At 45.2% G+C, this 19,193-nt stretch overlaps 1 protein-coding gene and 1 long non-coding RNA gene across 2 annotated transcripts; both read right to left on the reverse strand.

The window, feature by feature from the left end:
• Positions 1-451: 451 nt before the first annotated feature.
• ATF6B (activating transcription factor 6 beta) lies at positions 452-14,380 on the reverse strand. The gene is made up of 16 exons (XM_063296365.1): positions 14,255-14,380; positions 12,795-12,898; positions 12,237-12,318; positions 10,339-10,454; positions 9,898-10,027; positions 8,167-8,343; positions 7,783-7,970; positions 7,104-7,289; positions 6,117-6,208; positions 4,856-5,026; positions 3,814-3,921; positions 3,507-3,597; positions 3,254-3,324; positions 2,260-2,371; positions 1,487-1,571; positions 452-1,396 (listed from the first exon to the last, which is right to left on the reverse strand). The coding sequence occupies exons 1-16, from the start codon at positions 14,337-14,339 to the stop codon at positions 1,125-1,127; spliced, it is 2,070 nt and encodes a 689-aa protein (XP_063152435.1). The 5' UTR covers positions 14,340-14,380; the 3' UTR covers positions 452-1,124.
• Positions 14,381-16,753: 2,373 nt separating this feature from the next.
• Positions 16,754-18,390, reverse strand: LOC134492183 (uncharacterized). The gene is made up of 3 exons (XR_010067392.1): positions 18,300-18,390; positions 17,193-17,282; positions 16,754-17,025 (listed from the first exon to the last, which is right to left on the reverse strand). It is a non-coding gene; the product is annotated as an uncharacterized LOC134492183 (long non-coding RNA).
• Between the last annotated feature and the right edge of the window lie 803 nt (positions 18,391-19,193).

Raw genomic sequence — 19,193 nt, forward strand, 5'->3', positions numbered from 1 at the left:
TGGGAGTTGAAGTCCACAGGTCTTAAAGTTGCCAAGATTAAGGAACACTGGTCTACCTTGTTATACCAGTGAAATCCCAAAGCCTGCTTTTAAGTTTACAGAGCATGAGGAGAAATCAATGGAGCTACATGCTCTCCATGACGGCTGCAGTTAAGATGACGATAGCTCCTAATTTCAGCAAGAAAAATCCTTTCTGAATATTGACATTTGAAGTGTGTTAAGCATGCAAGTCTTCCTGGGAGGAAGTTTTGAAACTGGGGCTCAGTCTCAAAATGAGAATCAGTATTGGCTGTTCTCACAAATACTTATTGCACGTGTAACACCGCAGCGCCACTTCATAGCAAAAACAAAAAACCCACCACAAAACATGGCGCTTTGCTTTCGGTTGGTGCTGTTTTGCTGTCAGATTAGGGTCTGCCTTCTGCTTGGAAATCAGAACAAAAAAAAGATAAGTTAAGCATGACGTTTATTTGTAGCTATTTTTTATTAAAAAAAACACAATTAGGGAAAATACATACACAAAAAAGACCCGGAAGAGCAGGCCTAAGTGCCACCAGAGCAAATTTGGAGAAGACAACACACACGCTTCGACACGCCCACCAACTCACACGCTCATCATTCAGTCTCCCCCTCTGTACAAAAGAGAGCGCTCATCCGTCTTACACCCGCACACTTGCAGCTTGCAGACAGCAGTTGAAGACACCTCTCGTGCCCGTCCCTTGATTCACCCAACTCTTTCTCGGCCTCCCTGCCAAGCAGGCAGCGCAGAGCAGCCAGAGGTTTCTTTGGGGCCGTGCTCGGGCCACGGCATCCCTTCGGCTGGCAGGAAGCCAGTGGCGGCAGCAGCCCAGCACGCCCTCCTTGCGGAAGAAACTTCCGCTGAGCCTTCTCAGAAGCAGCGGGGCGTGGGCCGAGGAACTTCTGGAGAAAGAGGCTTGGGGGGCGGGGGAGAGAGAAAAGGCCCCCAAGGAGATCTGCCCAACCAGCCCCCAAAACGGGGGCTGGCCACCAGCAGCGGTGCATCTGTCCATCACTCGGGCAGGGGTGCACCGAGGAGCGAGGGCCTCCAAGTCCCTGGTTGGAAGAGTGCCATTTCCAAAACTCCTTCGCCTCTGGGACCCCAGCTAACCCCCCCCATGCTCCCCAAGGTAGAGGGTGCGATGGGAATGCCGCCGGGCTGAGGACAAAGTGGGGCGGTGGGACCGCAAAGTTGTCCGGGGGGTCCTTCCAGAAAAGGCAGGTGGGGACGGCTGGGTGCGGTTGTCGGACGGGGTGCCTTGGCGCCTCAGGAAGGGGGGCACCGTGGAGCTCTTGATGTGGATGACGCGGGTGTCCATGACCTCACAGTCAACCTGCATCATGACTTCGTAGCCCAAGGAGGAGCCATAGAGACTCTCTGGGGAAGAGAAAGAGAGGCTGAGAGGTGGCCGCCTTTGGGGGGGGGCAGCCGTGGCCCAGCTCTCCCCAGGCTTCTGGTTTCTTTTACCGTTCAGAGCCATGGCAGGCATCACCAGGGACATCTTAGGGCGAGAGGTCTTGTTGTGGCTGATGGCAGGCAGCAGCAAGTGGTCCTAAGAGGAAAGGAGGCAACATGTGAGACCCCGCTTTTCCACTGACCCAGCGCCAGAGAGTGTGCAAAATGGAAGCTCCCTCAGCACAAGGGCACAATTGTGGGGCTTCCCAGAGCCTGGAACCGCAACTCCTGCAATTTCCAGCAAGAAGCGGGGAGGCCAACCTAAACAATGTAATCCAGATCCTTCACCACCAAACGGATGAGGTTTTTTTCTTAAAAGGAATCACCATTTCTCAACTGAGACTCCAACTTTACTAACATGCTGGCTGGGGAATTCTGGGACTTGAAGTCCACACATCTTAAAGTGGCCAAGGTTGAGAAACACTGATCTAAGTTCTTGGCCTCATAAAGAACGAATATGTTACTCTTTAACGTAGAGACAGAGACGTTGGCATCCTCTCACACTTAAAAGGAAAACCCTCTGTTTGCCTCTCTCCCTCCACAGGCCTCCTGTCCCCTTCAACTTGCAGCATAAGACCGAGTTCTAACCTACCTATTCCACACGCGAGGGCTCTTGCCGTTGCTATCTTAATTTCCCTTTAAGGGAGAAGCAAAACCTGGACCACCACATTCTGAACACACCGGGCTGGTCTTCACACAACCAGCCCACAAACTTCACAAGCTGCCCTGCTGTCTGCAAACATTTCTTTGGGGTTCAACAGCACGGCAGACGGATCCTCGCTCACCCTGCGGAAGGACACGACGTAGAAAGTATCCTCTCGGCGGTCGATGGCATCCATAAAGTCATGCTCCGTACGGTCAGGATGCTGATACACCTGTAACTGACTCAGAGAATTCCTAGAAGGAGGGGTGAAAGAACCAAGATGTAGAGAAACGTTTTTCTGCCCTGACACAAGCATTTCACCAAAGCCATAGGATACTGGAGTGGGGTCTGAAATGGAGATGGGGAGAGAAAAGTGGGGGTCAATGATACACAGCTTAGAGAAGAGAGCAACGGGCAACTACAGGTAGTCCTCACTTAACAGCCATTCGTTTTGTGACAGTTCAGACTTACGATGGAGCTGGAAAAACCAGCTTGCGACCTGTCCTCACACTTATGACTGTCACAGCATCCCCGCAGTCACGTGATCACAATTTGGGGACTTGGCAACCGGTTCACATTTATGACCACTGTGGCACCCCATGATCATGTGATTGCCATTTTCAACCTCCTCGGACAGCTTCTGGCAAGCAAAATCAACGGGGAACCGCATGATTCGCTTAACGGCCGCCACAAAAAAGGTAATAAAATCGGATCAGGCTCATTTAATGACTGCTTCACTTAGCAACCAAAATTCCGGTCCCAATTGTGATCATTAAGCAAGGACTACCTGTATGTCATGCTGGCAGCTGTCCCAGGAAAGACATAGGAGGTTACTGGTGGCTTAGTCCAACTAAGCGGGAATCACAGTTACACCCTCCTTCAAATAATTGGAAAAGAAGAGATAGGATCTCCCACGCTAAAGATCACCGCAGCAGTTTTCTCTGCTTACGTACGCGAATGGAAGGAGCCACCCACGTACTACTGTAAGAAACCCTGCAGGGTCAGCCTTAAACAGGCGGAAAACCCACAAGTAGTCAGGGAAGAGTAGAAGAAACCGCCGTCTTCCCGTTAGGGTGGAGACTCCAGAGGAAATCCCCTGGGAAAAGGCAGGAGGATCTGCCGCAAGAGCCACTTACCTCTCAGGGTATTTGGGGGGGCTGGCTGGAACGTAGCGGGAAGGGCTTGGAGGCTCCCTTTGTGGCTTGGCCTGAAATCCCAAAGACAGGGGTTGTAGGAAAGGCTGGGGGAGATGCCTGTGAGAGACACCAGGATTTCTCGCATTTTAATACCCCACTTTTCTTTTCCAAGCTACTGGATGCTCCTTGTCCAGCCTCTGGGGGGTCCCCCGGGGGCCCGTTTTCCTTCCCCTCCAGACGTGTCATGTCCCACCTGGCTGCCCTGAGCTGCCTTGTGAGTTTGCACAGGCTTCCTCCGGTTGATCTGGTGGCGTCGGACCCAGCCGCTGAGCTCATCCGCCAACCTAGAGGCGGGAAAGGCCAGTGGAAAATTAGCTATTGCTCTGAAAGCCTCTACACCAGTGTTTCTCAGCCTTATCAACTTTAAGATGTGGGGACTTCAACTCCCAGAATTCCCCAGCCAGCCATGAAGTCCACACATCTTAAAGGTGCTGAGGTTGAGAAACGCTGCTCTAAACTAATAGCTGAGCCGTATCAACTACCTCCTCCAGAGGACCTACCGGAGCGATTCAGTGCGATTGAACTGGCGGCAATCTGAAGCGAGGAACAGCTCATCCAGGTCCCTCAACATGAGGTCCTTCATATCTGAGAAGGGAGCTGACAAGTTCCTGAGCATGGGAGAGGGAGACAAAGCATGGATAGTGAAGCTACTCAGCAATTCAACAGGTAAAGCTGGGCTGATAAAACCCACCCCTCATTTGCAAACAGGAACCACTTGCCCCAAAGCATGACAGCTTTAGTATCACACAAAGCAAGCAGCTCTTGGAGCATTCTGTCCTAGAAACAAGACACCATTTTAAAAATACAAATGCATCATGCCCTCCGAGGTAGTCCAGGCAAGAAGCACCAACCATGAGTACTAATACCACCTTTATTGTAAGGTTACAATAACAGAATCTTGCAAGTCTAGAAGTACCTCTCCCCTCCCTTACTTTTATTCTCCCCAAAAATAGAGAGAGTCCCTTCTGAGATGCTTTCTCTACCCCACCCCTTCTTTGGACTGATTTTATCAGACTGTTGTTTAGGCTGCGGCTCTCCCTCCTGTCTCCCAGGGTCATTCCCACATGCCATTACAATCACTTAGACACCCTTCATGCGATTGGGCAGGAAGACACTGCAACTTAAAAAACACAACAGGATCTGTGGAGAGAACAACACCCCCACCAAGACAAGCCAGGCAAGCCACTGTATATAAACAGAGCGCAAGGCCCACCCCTTCTCGCGCTGAAGATGTTGCCTAGTCTGGCAATGAAACATCTGCAAGAAAACAACAAGGCTCAGAGAGGACCAACCCTGAGCTATGAATGTCCTCTTCGATTGGTACAACAGGATCTTTCCAGCGATGAGGGTACTCTAAATCAGAGTTTCTCAACCACAGCAACTTGAAGATGGGTGGACTTCAACTCCCAGAATTCCCCAGCCACCCATCTTCAAGTTGCTGAGGTTGATAAACACTGCTCTACATGATTTAACGGATGGAATTGTGGGCAGCTGCTTCTCTTGGCACGTTATATCATTCCACACTTTCCGCATCCAAATTACCGGAATTGGGGCTTGCCTAGCCTTGCCAGGGTCTCCTCTTGCTGTTCCTCCTGCTCCTCCTCTGGCATTTCAAGAGCTTCTTGTGTAATGCTTAGAAGATGCCTCTGGCTGGGGCCAGACTCCAGTTCCTGCTTGGGCTGAGACACGTCTGCAGCCTTGCGCTCGGTGATGCTGGAGATATTAAAAAGTGGAATTAGGTCCCAGACTCCCAGGCACTTCACACAGAATTATGTCTTCTGTATCTTCTGTCCTATATAGTCTAGTGAACTGTCTCCAAACCAACATCCTTTTGTAAAAATAAAGTGTCACGTCCCCATAACCCCCAAAGAATGGGCCAGAGTAGAAAGCACTTCACCCCAATTCTCCCTAAATCTGCCCTCACAGTGAAGACAAGGCCACATGAAGAAGACACAGGACAGCCCAGCTTCCCCACAACTGTCAAGAAAGAGGTGGCACAGCAGAAAAACAGAGTCAACTGGAGGCAGCAGGAAGAGATACACAAAGCTTACAGAGGACAAAGCAAACCCTTACAGAGCCACAGGTAAGGGTGAGAAAACTATGTACCACTTAAAGGCTGAGGCTTTTGTGAACCAGAGCCCACTTGTCAGAGGCATAAAGTGGGCAGGGGGAAGAAGCCAGAGAGGGACAATGAATTACTAACAACATGGCCAAGCCATATTTTTTAAAACACAGAAGTTAAGTCTACAGCAGTGTTTTTCAAACCCAGCAATTTTTAAGATGTGTGGACTTCAACTCCCAGAACTCCCTGGCCAGAATTCTGGGAGTTGAAGTCCACACTTCTTAAAAGTTGCCAGGTTTGAAAAACACTGGTCTACAGGCTCCAAAGGTATGAACAGTGATTCAAGGTAGGATTCTCCAACATGAGGCAAACACGTTTCAAAAGCAAAAGATTAAGCAGTTTTGAATTTAGAAAATGAATAACAACTAAAAAGAAGTAAGCAATTTGAAAATTCAGAGTCAGCAGTGTAGGCTACAACACAGTTCTATAGAAATGGATTCAACAGATGGGCAACGTTCTTCCCAAAAACAGGTTCACACCAGGAGAAATCCTTCCAAGCCATTCCACTGAACAAGTAAGAACGTGTCTGGGGGACCCTTGCCCATGCACACCCACAGCAGATGAAGCTGACCGTCCCAGCAGTCTGGCAACTTCAAAGGGCTTCCAGACAGAGAATGATAAGCGACACAATCCTGCAACCCACGCTGGGAATGGAACCCCCAAAGTGCCTGGAAGTCTCACCTGACAGGCCCAAAATTAAAGGCTATGAAGAGCAGCACAACCATGACGCAGATGACTTTTCGGTTCCCGGAGCCAAACTTCAGGTCGCTGTTCTATATGGGAAGACAGGCAAGTAATCAGGCATCATGGCACACTGCATTCAAAATTTATAGCTCCTTCTAATCTAGTTGTCTGACTAAATGTTGTGGTTCTTCCCAACTTTTTGCTACCTAGGAAGAGCTAAACTGGAGCAGCTAATTGCTAAGTTATCCTGACTGACTGACTATGTGCCATCAAGTTGGGGTCATCTCTTAGTGACCACATGGATAGATTTTCTCCAGGACAATCTGTCTCCAACCTGATCCTTCAAGTCTTCCAATAGTGCACCCAAGTTATCCTACTGACTGCAAACTAACAGCCATCAGAATTGGAGAAATAAAACCTCCCAGAGGTCAAGAGGGTCATATCAGCATTTTCAACAGAACCCCAAGATCTGCAAAACTACAGGAAGCACTTCAAAAGATGAAGGCGCCAACCCCTGCATGCCAACTTACTAAGAACTAGCCAGCTCAGTAGCAAAAGAATGTGGCACCATCTCCTGTATCAGCAGGGGGGAAAATGAGGAATTACGTGACTGGGCTCATGCATAATGCTAAGCCATACAATGGTTTGTTTGGCTGTGGCTTAGTGTGCCATGCTAACTTCGTAAATGGTGCTGTCTTCAAGGAGCTGCAATTAAAGAAAGCACCCCGGCTCAGGCGGAAGGAAAGGGGGAGAGCGAATCAAAATGGATTATCCCAGAGGTCCATGGCTGGCTAGCTAGCTAATATTCTGCACTGCGGCATTTCAGCTGGCAGGCAGATGGAGCAAGCACAGTGACCTTCTGTTGCACGTCCCATTTGAAAACTGCAAAAGCTCTCAGCTCCACATCCCCAAGATACGGGGTAATCCTGACTATGTGCTTCCCAGAGAAACCCACAAGTCCCATCCCTGGCGGAAGGGGCTCACCTCATCCACGACACCATCTAGCCGGTGCCGAAGGACAGCATTCTCCCGCCGCAGCCGCTCGTTCTCCGCTAGGGCCTCTCGCAGGCGGGATTCCAACCCTTGGAGGTATTCCTTCTTTTTCCGGCGGGACTGACAAGCTGATTCACGGTTCTTTATCATCCGCTGCTGCCTTTTCAGGACCTTGATCTTGAGCAAATTGATAAGGAAGACACTATTTATATTCATAGCGTAGATAAAAGAAGGAATGAAGTTCAGTCTTCAGGACTCTTTGGCATTTTATATGGATAACCAACTGGTACATTTTGGGGGGCTTGTTTCTGAAATGCAATTCTGTGGGTTACATCAGGGGTGGGCCACACTGTCCTCATGGACAACACCCTTCGCATCCTCCAGGCCCTGTGCTGACTTTAGTTCAATATTCCAATTTGTTCACCAGGTAAAACTTACCTTGTTTATCTTATTTCCTCTTCGGCCACAGTCCTTAGCAAAAATCATGTACTGTAAACTTGAGACAGGTTTTACTGTGGCTACTGTACTCCCCTCTCTTTTGGGAGACTGTTAAAATGTAGGAGATTAAGAGAACGGTGTGGCTATGCCCGAGGTGCCTTGCTTGTGAATCTGCCCATGATCTGATGTCGCTGGAAGAGAAAACGCTCTAGAACGAAAAGCCAGGACTTACGTCGATTTCTTGGCTGCAGGGTCCTATTTGTGTTGGTGCGGGGATGATGGTTTTAGCTTCTGGCTTCGGGACGGAGGGGCCTGGCTTAGGTGGGAGGACTTCCTTCACAGGGGACTGAACCTTGATCAAACCAGACACTGGGAGATGCAGCAGCTCAGACTGGGAAATCACAACACTTTGTGCTGGAAAGGAGGCAAAAAAAAGCCACAACACCGCTTCATGTACGCCATAGTCGTCGTATAAGAAAACAAAGTCCTTTTCCCAGAATGCCCCCCCAAAGCAAAGAATCCCACACTCCTCCCATACTACATCTCCAGGCTGCACGCAGCAGCTACTGTAAACTACTCCCTTAATGTCTGAAGGAAGTCCCCCAGGTCTGGTTACCTGAGATTCCAGGGTTGACAGTCTGTGACTGGGTGACAGGTACAGGCTGCAACAGGATGGTCTTACTGGAAGCGGCTGCCGGCTGGCCTGGGACAGCGGCCACCACCACGGGCTTTGGCTGAAGGGGGGGTTTCCGACTCAGGATGCTCTCCGCTTTATTGGGAGCTGCCGGTTTCCCTGAAACAGAAGCGAGTAGCCCAAATAACAGACAAGAATCCATCACAGCTCTTCAAGTCTTGCCCAACTAATTACACTGATACGGCCCCCTGAGCTGGAGAAGAGGGGATCTATTATCATCTTGAAGGAGGGGAAAAAAGAAAAAAAGAACAGTAAATAAATGAGAGGTTGTATAGACATTTATCACTCCCTTTCTTCAACGAGCTCAGTTTTGACACCATCCATGCCCAAGTATTATTTATTTATTTATCTGCTTATTTCAATATAATTTTTATTCAAACTTTTAAACCAGGAAATAACAACTAACGCAAACTAATATAAAGGAAAAAAAAAGAAATGTAAGAAAAAGCAAAAAGCACAAGAAAAGAAAGAAAGAAAAAAGATATAAAGAAGTGGCTTCTGATATACTTATAACAGCAGTTATAAGTATAAATATATTTTAACCTCTCTCTCTAAAGTTACATCATATTTCCTATCTTTCTATAATCTACCATAGTATTTATTTCAAATGAGGCCATTTGAGACTTTTCTTTTTTTTAAACTAAATAAAAAAAATGAAGAAAAAGAATACACAAAATTATAAAAGGGAAAAAAAACTTTAAAAAGGAAACAAAACATACAAAATGTGTATTTTCAGAGATAACACTTTTCCGTATGACATCTCTCCAATATGTTATCAGAAGTACTTATCATAAGTAAAAAAAAAACTTCACATTGAAAAGTGCTCCAGTTTTGATGCTTGCTAGTAAGTCATGAATATTCACTAACATTCTAACTAGTGTGGGTGAGATGCCGTTAGGATTTAAATTATAAAAGCTGATGTGAGAAATACAAAATGTTGGTTCGGCTCAGAAAACTAAATACATGGCCAAGAACAGGAAGGGCAACACAGTATGAAAAGTCTGTAGAAGATGCAGTGAGACAGAAAGAAAATGTCACATATTAATTGTAACTAACAAATAGGTTATTTGGTTATACTAAATTCCCCTTCAAAAGATACTGGTAGTCCTCGCTTAACAATCACAATTGGGACCAGAATTCCAGTTGCTAAGCGAAGCGGTCATTAAGCGAATCCAATCTGATTTTACAACCTTCTTTGCAGCAGTATTAAGTGAACCACCGAGTCATTAAGCAAATCACTCAGTTCCCCATTGATTTTGCTTGCCAGAAGCCATCTGGGAAGGTTGAAAATGATGATCACGTGACCACGGGATGCTGCAACAGTCATAAACGTGAACCAGAACCCAAACTGACCGCAGGGACACTGCAACAGTCACAAGTGGGAGGACCAGTCGTAAGTCAGTTTTTTCAACACTTCGTAAGTACAAACCGTCACTAAACAAATGGTTGTTAAGTGAGGACTATCTGTACTCAGTATATTTTTTAGTGCACAGGATACCACAGCTCCAGGATTTACATCTTCTTCATTGGTTCTGAGCACCAGAGTGAGCTTTGGAGTCAATCCATTTCTTACTAAATTCTAATTCTAAATCTAAATCTTGCTGCAGAAGCAAGAAATAAAGGCTCGCTCCTACACAATCCTTTCCAACATACCTGTTTCAGAAGCTGGGACTACATTGATGTGGACAGTTCCAAAGGGAGGTAAAAGGACATCTCCAAACATGCACGGAGGGGTTGGGGGATGCTCCGTCTTCACTCCAATCACATCAGCTGGTCCAGGGACCTGAAAGAAAAATGAATGTCTCAACAGAGGCATCAAGATTCTCCATCTTGATGCTTCTCAAGCATCAGTAAAACAAAACAAAACAAAACAAAACAAAAGTTTTTTTTCAAGAAGGGCATTTATATGTTTTACAGGATTTTTGTTACTTACTATTTCTGTTATTACTATTCCTAAAAATTATGACAACTACTGCATCCTACCGGTTATAGGAAGTAAAGGAGGCATGCCTTCGCTATCATGGTGCCTTGTGTAATGAATTAAAGTACAATAAATCCCCAGTTCTCCATAAAGAGGTCTCTGAGAAGACCTACCTGCTCTGAGAGCTCTGCAGAAGAGGAGCATGCAGCAGATGAATCGGAGGAGGCCACAGATGAATCAGAGCAATGAGATGAGGCAGGGGAGACCGGCTCCGACTTTACCTGCAACTCTAAAAAAAGGGGAACTATTTAGACACTCTCACGGCCAGCCTGCTGACCCAAGACAAAGGGAAGGTGCTTGTAACTGTCTCCCCTCTGCCTCTCACCCCACTCAGCTTCAACAGCCATGCCACCAGTTCCCTCCATCTGGGTCAGCAGAAGCAGCAGCAGATTCTCTCTCACTGTTGCCCTTTTGAGAGGCTGTAACTCTCTGAAGGCATGGTCAGGCAGCTACACCTCCTGCCTATAATAGCTTAGCGAAAGGAAAAGCAAAACCCTTCAACAGCAAGCCCAGCTAAGAAAAACTGTCAGACTTCCTGCTTTCTTCCACCTAGAGCTGAAAAGTCATCAGGTCCAAAAACTGCCTTGTCCCCAATGCCATGGCTAGTTTATTCCCCTCTAAATGATAGAATCTGATTATCTGATATAGATTCACATTTCTTCTGACTTGATTTAAAAACCAAGGCACGGGAGAAACCAGCAAGTGGTCTTGTGTGCAGAGCTCATCCACTCTGCAGTTGCTAAACCCATAGCCACACGCTGCTACCTACCACAAGTGCTGTCCTACGTAAACCTCGCCCAACTATTCCTTTTCCAGAACAGTTCCTATCACTCCTAAATATCTGATTTTGCAGCTTCTTAACTATGCCACTTAAAGAACAGCTGTGAATGCTCCTCCACAGATTTGCACTAATAGTTAAATTTGGATAGGTACAGAATTCTAACTAAGGGGAAAGTGACTTGCAGTTCCTAGGCTGCATGGACTTTAACTGGCTCCGCAGTGCATCTACATTTATTTTAAGCAATATATTGCAGCCAAGATAATATCCAACAGGACAAACTGTCAAGTCACAAGTCGCATGCTGTTTTGTAGTTTCAGCCTGGATCAGAAAGGAAGTCAGAAGTGGGGAGGGGAGGTGGGGGGAGGACAGGGAAGAGGAAAAAGCAGGCAACTGAACCTCTTATCTCTTCTGTTCTGCCTACAAAGGGGCAATTTAATTATCAATCAATTAGAAAAGCTTGCTTCAGTTTTTTTGGCTCAGGACAGACACAACCTTGTATTTGCCCATTGCTACTCTTACTGCACGAAACTACTTGCAGACAAATTATTGCACTGCTTAAACAATTCTGGGAAGCAGAAATGAAAGCTATTTGCTGGATCCGATCAAAGGCCCATGTGGGCAGCGACCATCTAGGTGCTTCTGGGAAGACAGCAAGCCACAAAGGCAAAATCCATCCTTCTCCTACTGAAAAGAATTTTGCTACTAAATATAGATTTATGTTTATTTATCAATTTTCTCTGCCGCCCACCTCATACACAATGACTCTAGGCGGCTTATATGAAGTAGTTTATTGTCTGACCTCGTCCAACCCTCTCTACTCCATCTGGCAATGACTTTCCAAAGTCTTCCTAAAGGTATCTTTTTTTTTAACAGGAGGTACTGGAGATAAAGTCTAGCATTTCCAGCATGCAAAAGAGTTGCCTCTGATCCTATTTTGCTAAATAGCCAGTGAGTAGGCAAGTTATGTATATACATTAGCATTAACCTGAGAAAGTAGGCTAGCCTAACACAAATCTCTTCCTTATGAATATCATCCTACTCTATCATTTCCAGAATGACACCATCTTACTGTTTTGCAGTAAATACAATCTTGAAACAGCTTAAAAATCAATGGGCTTATTATAAAAACTTCTGTAAATCACAGTCTGCTTAATCAGATCCTACATCATATTCTCAGTTCTGCAACATGTTCTCAATAGCCTGCCTCCCCACAACTGAAAAAGTACTCACCTGGGAACAGAGATTCTTGCAAAGGATCCCAAGGTGGGTCTGGAGGCATAGTTTCCATGTCCAAGTCAAACCCATTACTGAACTGATGGCACAGAAAGGAAGATATAGAAAATAAAGCTTTTCATCTGCGTGAAACAGTAAGCTTGACTCCTATCTGAGGAGCAAAGTGTGACGGTGATGAACGAATAGAAGAGGTATAGTTTGGGGCTCCAATTTAATACCACTTTCAGGGATGGAGGTAATACCCTTGGGAATGCAATCTAAATGGTGCCCATGTCATGCCAGCCATTATAACTAGGAAGATGATCACTTCAACACAGATGTGCCAGACCCCAAATGAACTCACACATTCTAATGTATGAACCACATCAGAAGAAACAAACAAGCTGAAGTGGGAGTGAGCATGATGCGAAGGTACACTGAATTCAGTTTTTTATAAAGCTATAGAGGAGGGGAAAGAAAGAGAGACTTCAAAGAGATGAGAAGTATGCCCTGTCATCACATGGGAGGCATGCTGGAAAGCAGATTTTTTTCTTCTAAAGGCAAAGGTATTCTCACCGTAGAATGGGCACCGCCACTGTCCATAATGCTGTGTTCAAGGCAAGGGAAAAGCTCAGCTGCCACATCTCCATCATTATCCAAGCAGCTGTAAAGGCCTGCATCTGAAGGGAGAGCAGCAAAGTTCAATCGGATGAGCAATTAGTTGACTCAAGCGTGGGTTCTCTCTAATAAATCATCATCATACGGCATGACAAAGTAGCCACAGTGGTGCACTGGAATATCTGCAAGAAATACCATTTGCCTGCAAGCAAGAACTGGTGGGACCACAAAGCAGACAAAGTAATAGAAAATGAGGAAGCCAAAGTGCTCCGGGACTTTAGCATTCAAACAGACAAGCACCTGCCACACAAAACCCCAGACTTAACAGCTGTTGATAAGAAAGACACAAAAGTCTGGATAGTGGACACTGAAATACCTGGAGAACTGCAATACCAGTTCTTTCTAGAAGAGAAAGAACTGGAGAAAATCACAAAATACAAAGACCTGCAAATAGAAGTAGAACGACTGTGGCAAAAGAAAGCAAAATAACAGGCATCTTGGGTACAATCCCAAAACATCTGGAGCACCACTTGAACCTCATCAGCATTGACAAAATCACCACCAGTCAACTGCAAAAGGCAGCTTTACTTGGAACAGTTTACATTCTGCAACGATACCTTTAACATTATTAAACAACAACATCTGCCTATCTCAGGTCCATGGGAAGGACTCAATAGGGGGACAAAAATGCCCAATTTTTCTCAACATCTGGCTGTGTGACCAACCATAACAACAACAACTGTATATGCCACTTGTCTCCCAGCAACTCTGGACTTTTTCTTTCACTTAAGTTCCTACCACTACCTTCCACTAATAGCTGTACGGATTACCCAGTTACATGCTTCCTCTTCCAACTTTGTTTCACTGTACTGTTAAGGCTGCCACCCACTCAACCCTGAACAAAACTGGAAATACAGCTTATAATGTCGTTTGATCCTCTACTCGTTTTGCAGCATGTGTAATTTCTGCTATCATTTATGCAATGCATTCTATTAAACGTGTGTAATAAAAAAAATGCAGAAAGACGCCTCCTCCTTCTTCCATACCAGATCTCTTCAGCTTTAATAACTACAGGCTAGTCAAAAGAACCACCTAGTCTTGCAACACCTTAGTGAACGACAATGCACACTGAAAGAACTTCCTGCTAGATAGATAAAGAATTAATTCCTTATGCGGTAACCTTTAACCACTCCAATTAGGTCTCTGGCAGGCAGAAGTGCAACAGGTGAAGCTTCCCCTTGGCGGAAAGTTATACCCTATTGCATACCGGCCTGATACCACCAGTTGAAGCCCCGAGAGTCTTCATCAGAGAATTTTTATATTCTAGCGCCCCCCCGCAACCCCAACCCTGAAACCGACGCCTCGCCCAGGCCTACAGGCGCTGCCCCCTCCTTCGGCCCACTACTTCTTCTATTCACCCCAGTCCTCGCTGCTCAGCAGGTTATCTGCTCGGAAGCGGCTTGCATCGCTCAAGAGGAGCAGCTCCGAAGCCAGCGCCGCCATCTTCCTTCCGCCTTGCCTATACCAACACCGACACCCACCCAGTCGATTATTGCCATAGCAACACCGCGGCCCAATAGGAAGTCTCTTCTTGTCTCCCCTGCCCAATCAGAAGAAAGATGAGGCGGGACTCGACCGGTATATTCACCAACGGAAGCGCATCGAAATAGAGATGCGGGTGCGTATGACCGGTCATGCGGCACGCCAGAGCCTTGAGGAGGACAGTTTGTAAGCGGTTGTCAGCGTTCAGCGGAAGTGCGCGTGCGTAACCAAGACGGGGCAGGCGCTTCTCGTGATGCGTTGAATTCTAGCGCAACAGACAGAGCTTGCTTCCCTGTGCGTCAATGAATTCTGTGAGGGTGGGGGAGCAGGTAAGTCTTCTCCCGACCACGTGCGGTGGAGTGGTTCAACGTGCCGCGCGCATGCGTACAAGGAAAGTTTTTTTAACTTGTTAAACAGCGCGTGCGTCTGCTGCTTCTCTCGCGTGCTACTGGGAATTGTAGTTCAGTTCTTTATTTTCACATCCAGATTTTTTTCAGTGTTGAATGGGCTTTCCTTCCTGCCTTTAAAAAAATCGTTATTGGACATCTTTGGCCGTTCAGAAAGCAAACATACACTAGTTGTCATTCTGAACAAATGGACATTTTTAGCATTTTTCTTATCTGTAAAATTGAATTAATTAGCATTATTTCTTATATTACAATCTATTCAGTACTGTAACCAAACCTCACTGTGATTTGCATTGAGTAAGCTTTCTGAGAATAAATGTAAATGTTACAGACCTACCAATTTTTCCCCTTCTGCTTTTGTACTGTTGCAAAATCACATTTTGTGGATAATTAAGACCTTGCTGTATTAAAGGATGGGCAATGTTTTTGCTTCCCTCGCCCAATCCTGGGTTGCAGAAAATGATGGGAGGCATAAAATAAATCAATGTATCTGCCAACACATGCATAAGCATACAGAAATGCAGCATAACATTGAAGCCTTTAATCAAGATTCCAGCCAATTCAGTGCTGCTGTTCTTTAAAACCGTTCATCCAAGGAGACTCTTTCAGGTTTCCTCATAAGCCTGAAAAAATTGTGGTGTGGCTGGTTTGTGTGTCACCTCAAATAATAGATTCCTCCCAGGCACTCTTCTCTTACGAGGTCCAAAAGATTTTTGCTCAATCCTAAAGCTACCAGACTGTGAAGGCAAAGCTTGATTTTTTTATACACCTGACCCCCAACACGCAATATCTGGCTCACAACAGAACCTTCAAGGGCACAGCGCAGTTAGATAAAACTTTTAAAGCAAATTAGAAGTGGTATCTATGCAGAAGTTCAGCTGCTACAGAATACAGGAATCCAGCTATATCTGTATATGAGACTTCAGGGTTAAAATCTTAGGTGTTTTGCTATGCTTTTCCCTGGCTGGAATACAGAAGGCATTTGTCCTGTGTTATGTAACAACCTTCTTGGTGTCTTATTGTAGATACAGTACATGTATTTTTTAAAATTTTGTATAGTCGGTGGGCCTGCATTGCCTAACAGGAAGGATATAAATACCTTCTCAGATTGTTGCAGCCATATTTATATATTTACTCCCTTTCTTCAGGTGCTGAGTAGGTGGAACGTTGAACGATTACTGTATATTACTAAGCACTTGACCCCCATAGCAATAAGAAAAAACTTTTGGGTGGGCTTAAGTTAAGCATTTAAAAGGAACATTTTAAAAGGAAAAGAAGAATCTTCCAAGTAACTGAAGATTTTTGGATGGATGACAACATAATTCAAACACTAAAGATTTGTAAAATATTTTAAAAGGAAAAACAACCATAACAAATTATGACAAAAAAATGCAGCAAAGCTGCTGAGAGAGAGAAGAAACTTTGTTGTACTGCTTTTTTCTTTTTCTCACTTTGTTCTGTTGCATTAAATAGAGGAATGTATGTACAAGTGTGTATATGTAAAAAAATAACGATATGAAAGAACAGAGGTTATTAAATATTGTAACATAAATAATAAAAATAACATAAATGTATGCTGTCATGAAGATAAAATTCACTGTAACAGTATAGAGCAGCATTTAAAACAAAACTGAATATGAAAACTTTAACAACCTTTAGAATATGTCAGTCCACCACTGTTTTACCTGAAACTTGCTTAGTAAATCTCAGGTTCTATTAAATAACAAAGTAGATTCCGTAAACTTGTGGTTCTTTTTGAAGGACAGAACATTTTTCTCTCCTCTCTCTCTCTGAGGGAGAGAAAATGTACTGTATTTCCGTTCCATCACCACATTTTGCCAAATCCAGTCTCTGAACCTACCAATCTCAGATTGCTCCATATGACTGTCAAAGAGGAATCTATGTGAATTCTACACTGCAAGCCCACACCCCCATCAGCCACCAAATCACCTTTGTAAATGCCCACTAGTATTGCTAAATACACAAAGCGCTTCTTTATTTAAGTTTGTTTTCATAGTGGAACAATGAGAGGACAGAATAAGAGATTCTCGGGTCTGTTCACTTCCTGCACCCTCAGGATTTTGTCAAACAAACCGTCATTTTCTCCTTTGCTGTCCTTTTTATTTTATTTCATCAGGACTTTAGTTTCTGGGTTCTGACTTCAGAAGTAGCTGCATGGGGATCCTTCTGGCTGGCAGAGTAAGGGATGGATTGAGATGGTGCTGCCTTTTTGGTGGTGCCTGCAAGAAAAGACAGCAGTGAGGTACATCAGGGCCCTCTAGCCTCTAGCATGGCTTTACCCAACCTGGTGCTCTTCTACAATTCCCAGCATTCCCAACCCTTTCCTCCAAGGAGACTTTGCCAACAGACTGAGGCTGGCCACTGGGAGATGGGCTATCTGTCTCACCTGCCTGGTACACCTTGAAAGCTGACGCAGGCTCCCCCAGATCCTCATGGCGCAAGGACATTGCTATTTTCCTAGCCACATAACGGCAGGCTGAATTGGAAAGGGAAAAAAAATCAGGAACTTCCTTACAAGACCTGGAGCATCCGGGCACCTCTGTGCAGCTGTTCTGGGTATTACCTGGAATTTTTAGGCTTCCTTATTAGCTTTTTAATAAAGGTTATATTAGTATTTTAGCATGGCATCCATATCTTCTTTGAAATTCAAGAAACCATGTTTTCCTTTTACCCAAATCCCTTTCTTTCTTTTACATGCAAAAACAAGCGTTCGAAGCAAATATCTGTAGCTCAGGGTTGAACTGTGGAGTCCTTGGTGCTCTCTGAGCCTTGTTGTTTTCTTGCAGACGTTTCATTGCCAGACTAGGCAACATCTTCAGTGGGCAATGAACCATCTGCAAGAAAACAACAAGGCTCAGAGAGCACCAAGCACTCCACAAAACAAGCCTTTTTGGCAACTGAACAATAGAAAGTGTATTCGGAAAGTCCTTGAATACACTTGCAAGTTTTTAGAAAGAGACAAACCTGGCTGGGAGAGGGAGTGGCGTAACCCATAAATTTGACACTTGTGGAACGGAATCTGTATTCAATGTTTTCTACTGTTCAATTCTCACATGGAATCAGTGTCCTTTATTGTTTGATTAGCTGCTTTCTGACGTATCATGTGTACCGAATGTATGCATCATTTGTTTCTGCACCCTATAAAAGGACTTGACTCCTTTAATAAAGGCTCTTCGCTTTGCCTGTAGCCCTCGTGATTCATGCTGCCAGAGGGGCAAAAAAGCCACTTTGCAAAGTTAGTCTCTCTCCCAAATTCAGGGACCAAGTTCTTATCAGCTCCACCCAAAACTTGGGGTGCTTGAGTTTCTCAGCAACGCAGGGAGTCTGATTTCTAGATGGTCTTTGGGTTAAACCTCTTCCCGTTTCTGCCAGCCTCGGAGGTTCGTCTTCCCAGCTTTCTGCTTTCACCTACCAGCCTCCCCTACTCCCACCCCCCACTCCAACCCAGAATTGCTGCCTTGCTGTCTTTTCCTTTCTGCACCCCTTCACCTACCACCAAATATGAGTCATGCCATCTTCTTGAAGAAACAGGGCCAGTCAGCCTGGAAAGCCCCACTTTGTGTGGCAGAAATGGCTTTGTTGAAAGGAAGGGAGGAAGCAGATGTGAAGGGTGGAGAGATGCATTGTGGGAGATGTAGTTTTATTATCCCTGCATCTTCAGGTCCAGAGATGGCACACTTAGAGTGTTGCAGGCAACAGCCACCCAGCCTGGTGCTGCTGTCTTTAATAACATCATCCTTATTCTTCAAGTAGAACAAATTCATGCCATTGCACCCCAATTTAAGTCTGGAAAAAAAAAATCTATGTTAGGCGTTCGCTTTCTACAGGTCTTTCTAGATGTGGTGTGTATATATATATATTTATGCCATATTTCTGGATTTCTGTTTTTCTGTTTTTCCCCCCATCTAGTCCAGCATTTTCCAAAGTGGTCAGTATCAACCCCCAAGGGTCAATGGGACTATCCATTACTGGTAGTAGTAGTAGTAGTGTACTATTAGTTAAAGTAGTATTTATTAAATTATTTTCATATAATGTTTGGGGTTGATGAGCAATCTGAAACTTCATGAAGGGTTCGATGAGCTGAAACGTTTGGGGACCCCCGATCTAGTCTTAGTATTCTCTGCCAGAAAGCATATATACTACATAAAGCAAGTTAAGCCAATTAAGTGTCCCCTCCACTCCCTACCACCACCAGGCAAACTTTTAAGAGTGATCTGAGGCTTATCTCAAGCTGAAAGTGTCCTCCAAACCTGGATGGGTTGCCATTTCCCATCAAATTTGAATATGGAATCACCAGATGACCTTGGTTTCATACTAACCAAAAATGGGAGGACGTTCCAAGTTTGGACCAGAATGCTTAATCCAAGGGAAATCATGGGGCATGGTT

Source organism: Candoia aspera, chromosome 2 (assembly GCF_035149785.1).
Source record: "Candoia aspera isolate rCanAsp1 chromosome 2, rCanAsp1.hap2, whole genome shotgun sequence".
Lineage (NCBI taxonomy): Eukaryota > Metazoa > Chordata > Lepidosauria > Squamata > Boidae > Candoia > Candoia aspera.

Excerpts from the sequence above, each read along its gene's own strand:
- ATF6B (XM_063296365.1), bottom strand. The coding sequence starts at position 14,339 with ATGGCGGCGCTGGCTTCGGAGCTGCTCCTCTTGAGCGATGCAAGCCGC. Across the intron at positions 12,899-14,254 it reads GCTGAGCAGCGAGGACTGGG|ATGCAGGCCTTTACAGCTGC; the intron begins GTGAATAGAAGA and ends CTCTCCCTTCAG. Across the intron at positions 5,027-6,116 it reads TTTAATTTTGGGCCTGTCAG|CATCACCGAGCGCAAGGCTG; the intron begins GTGAGACTTCCA and ends TAATATCTCCAG.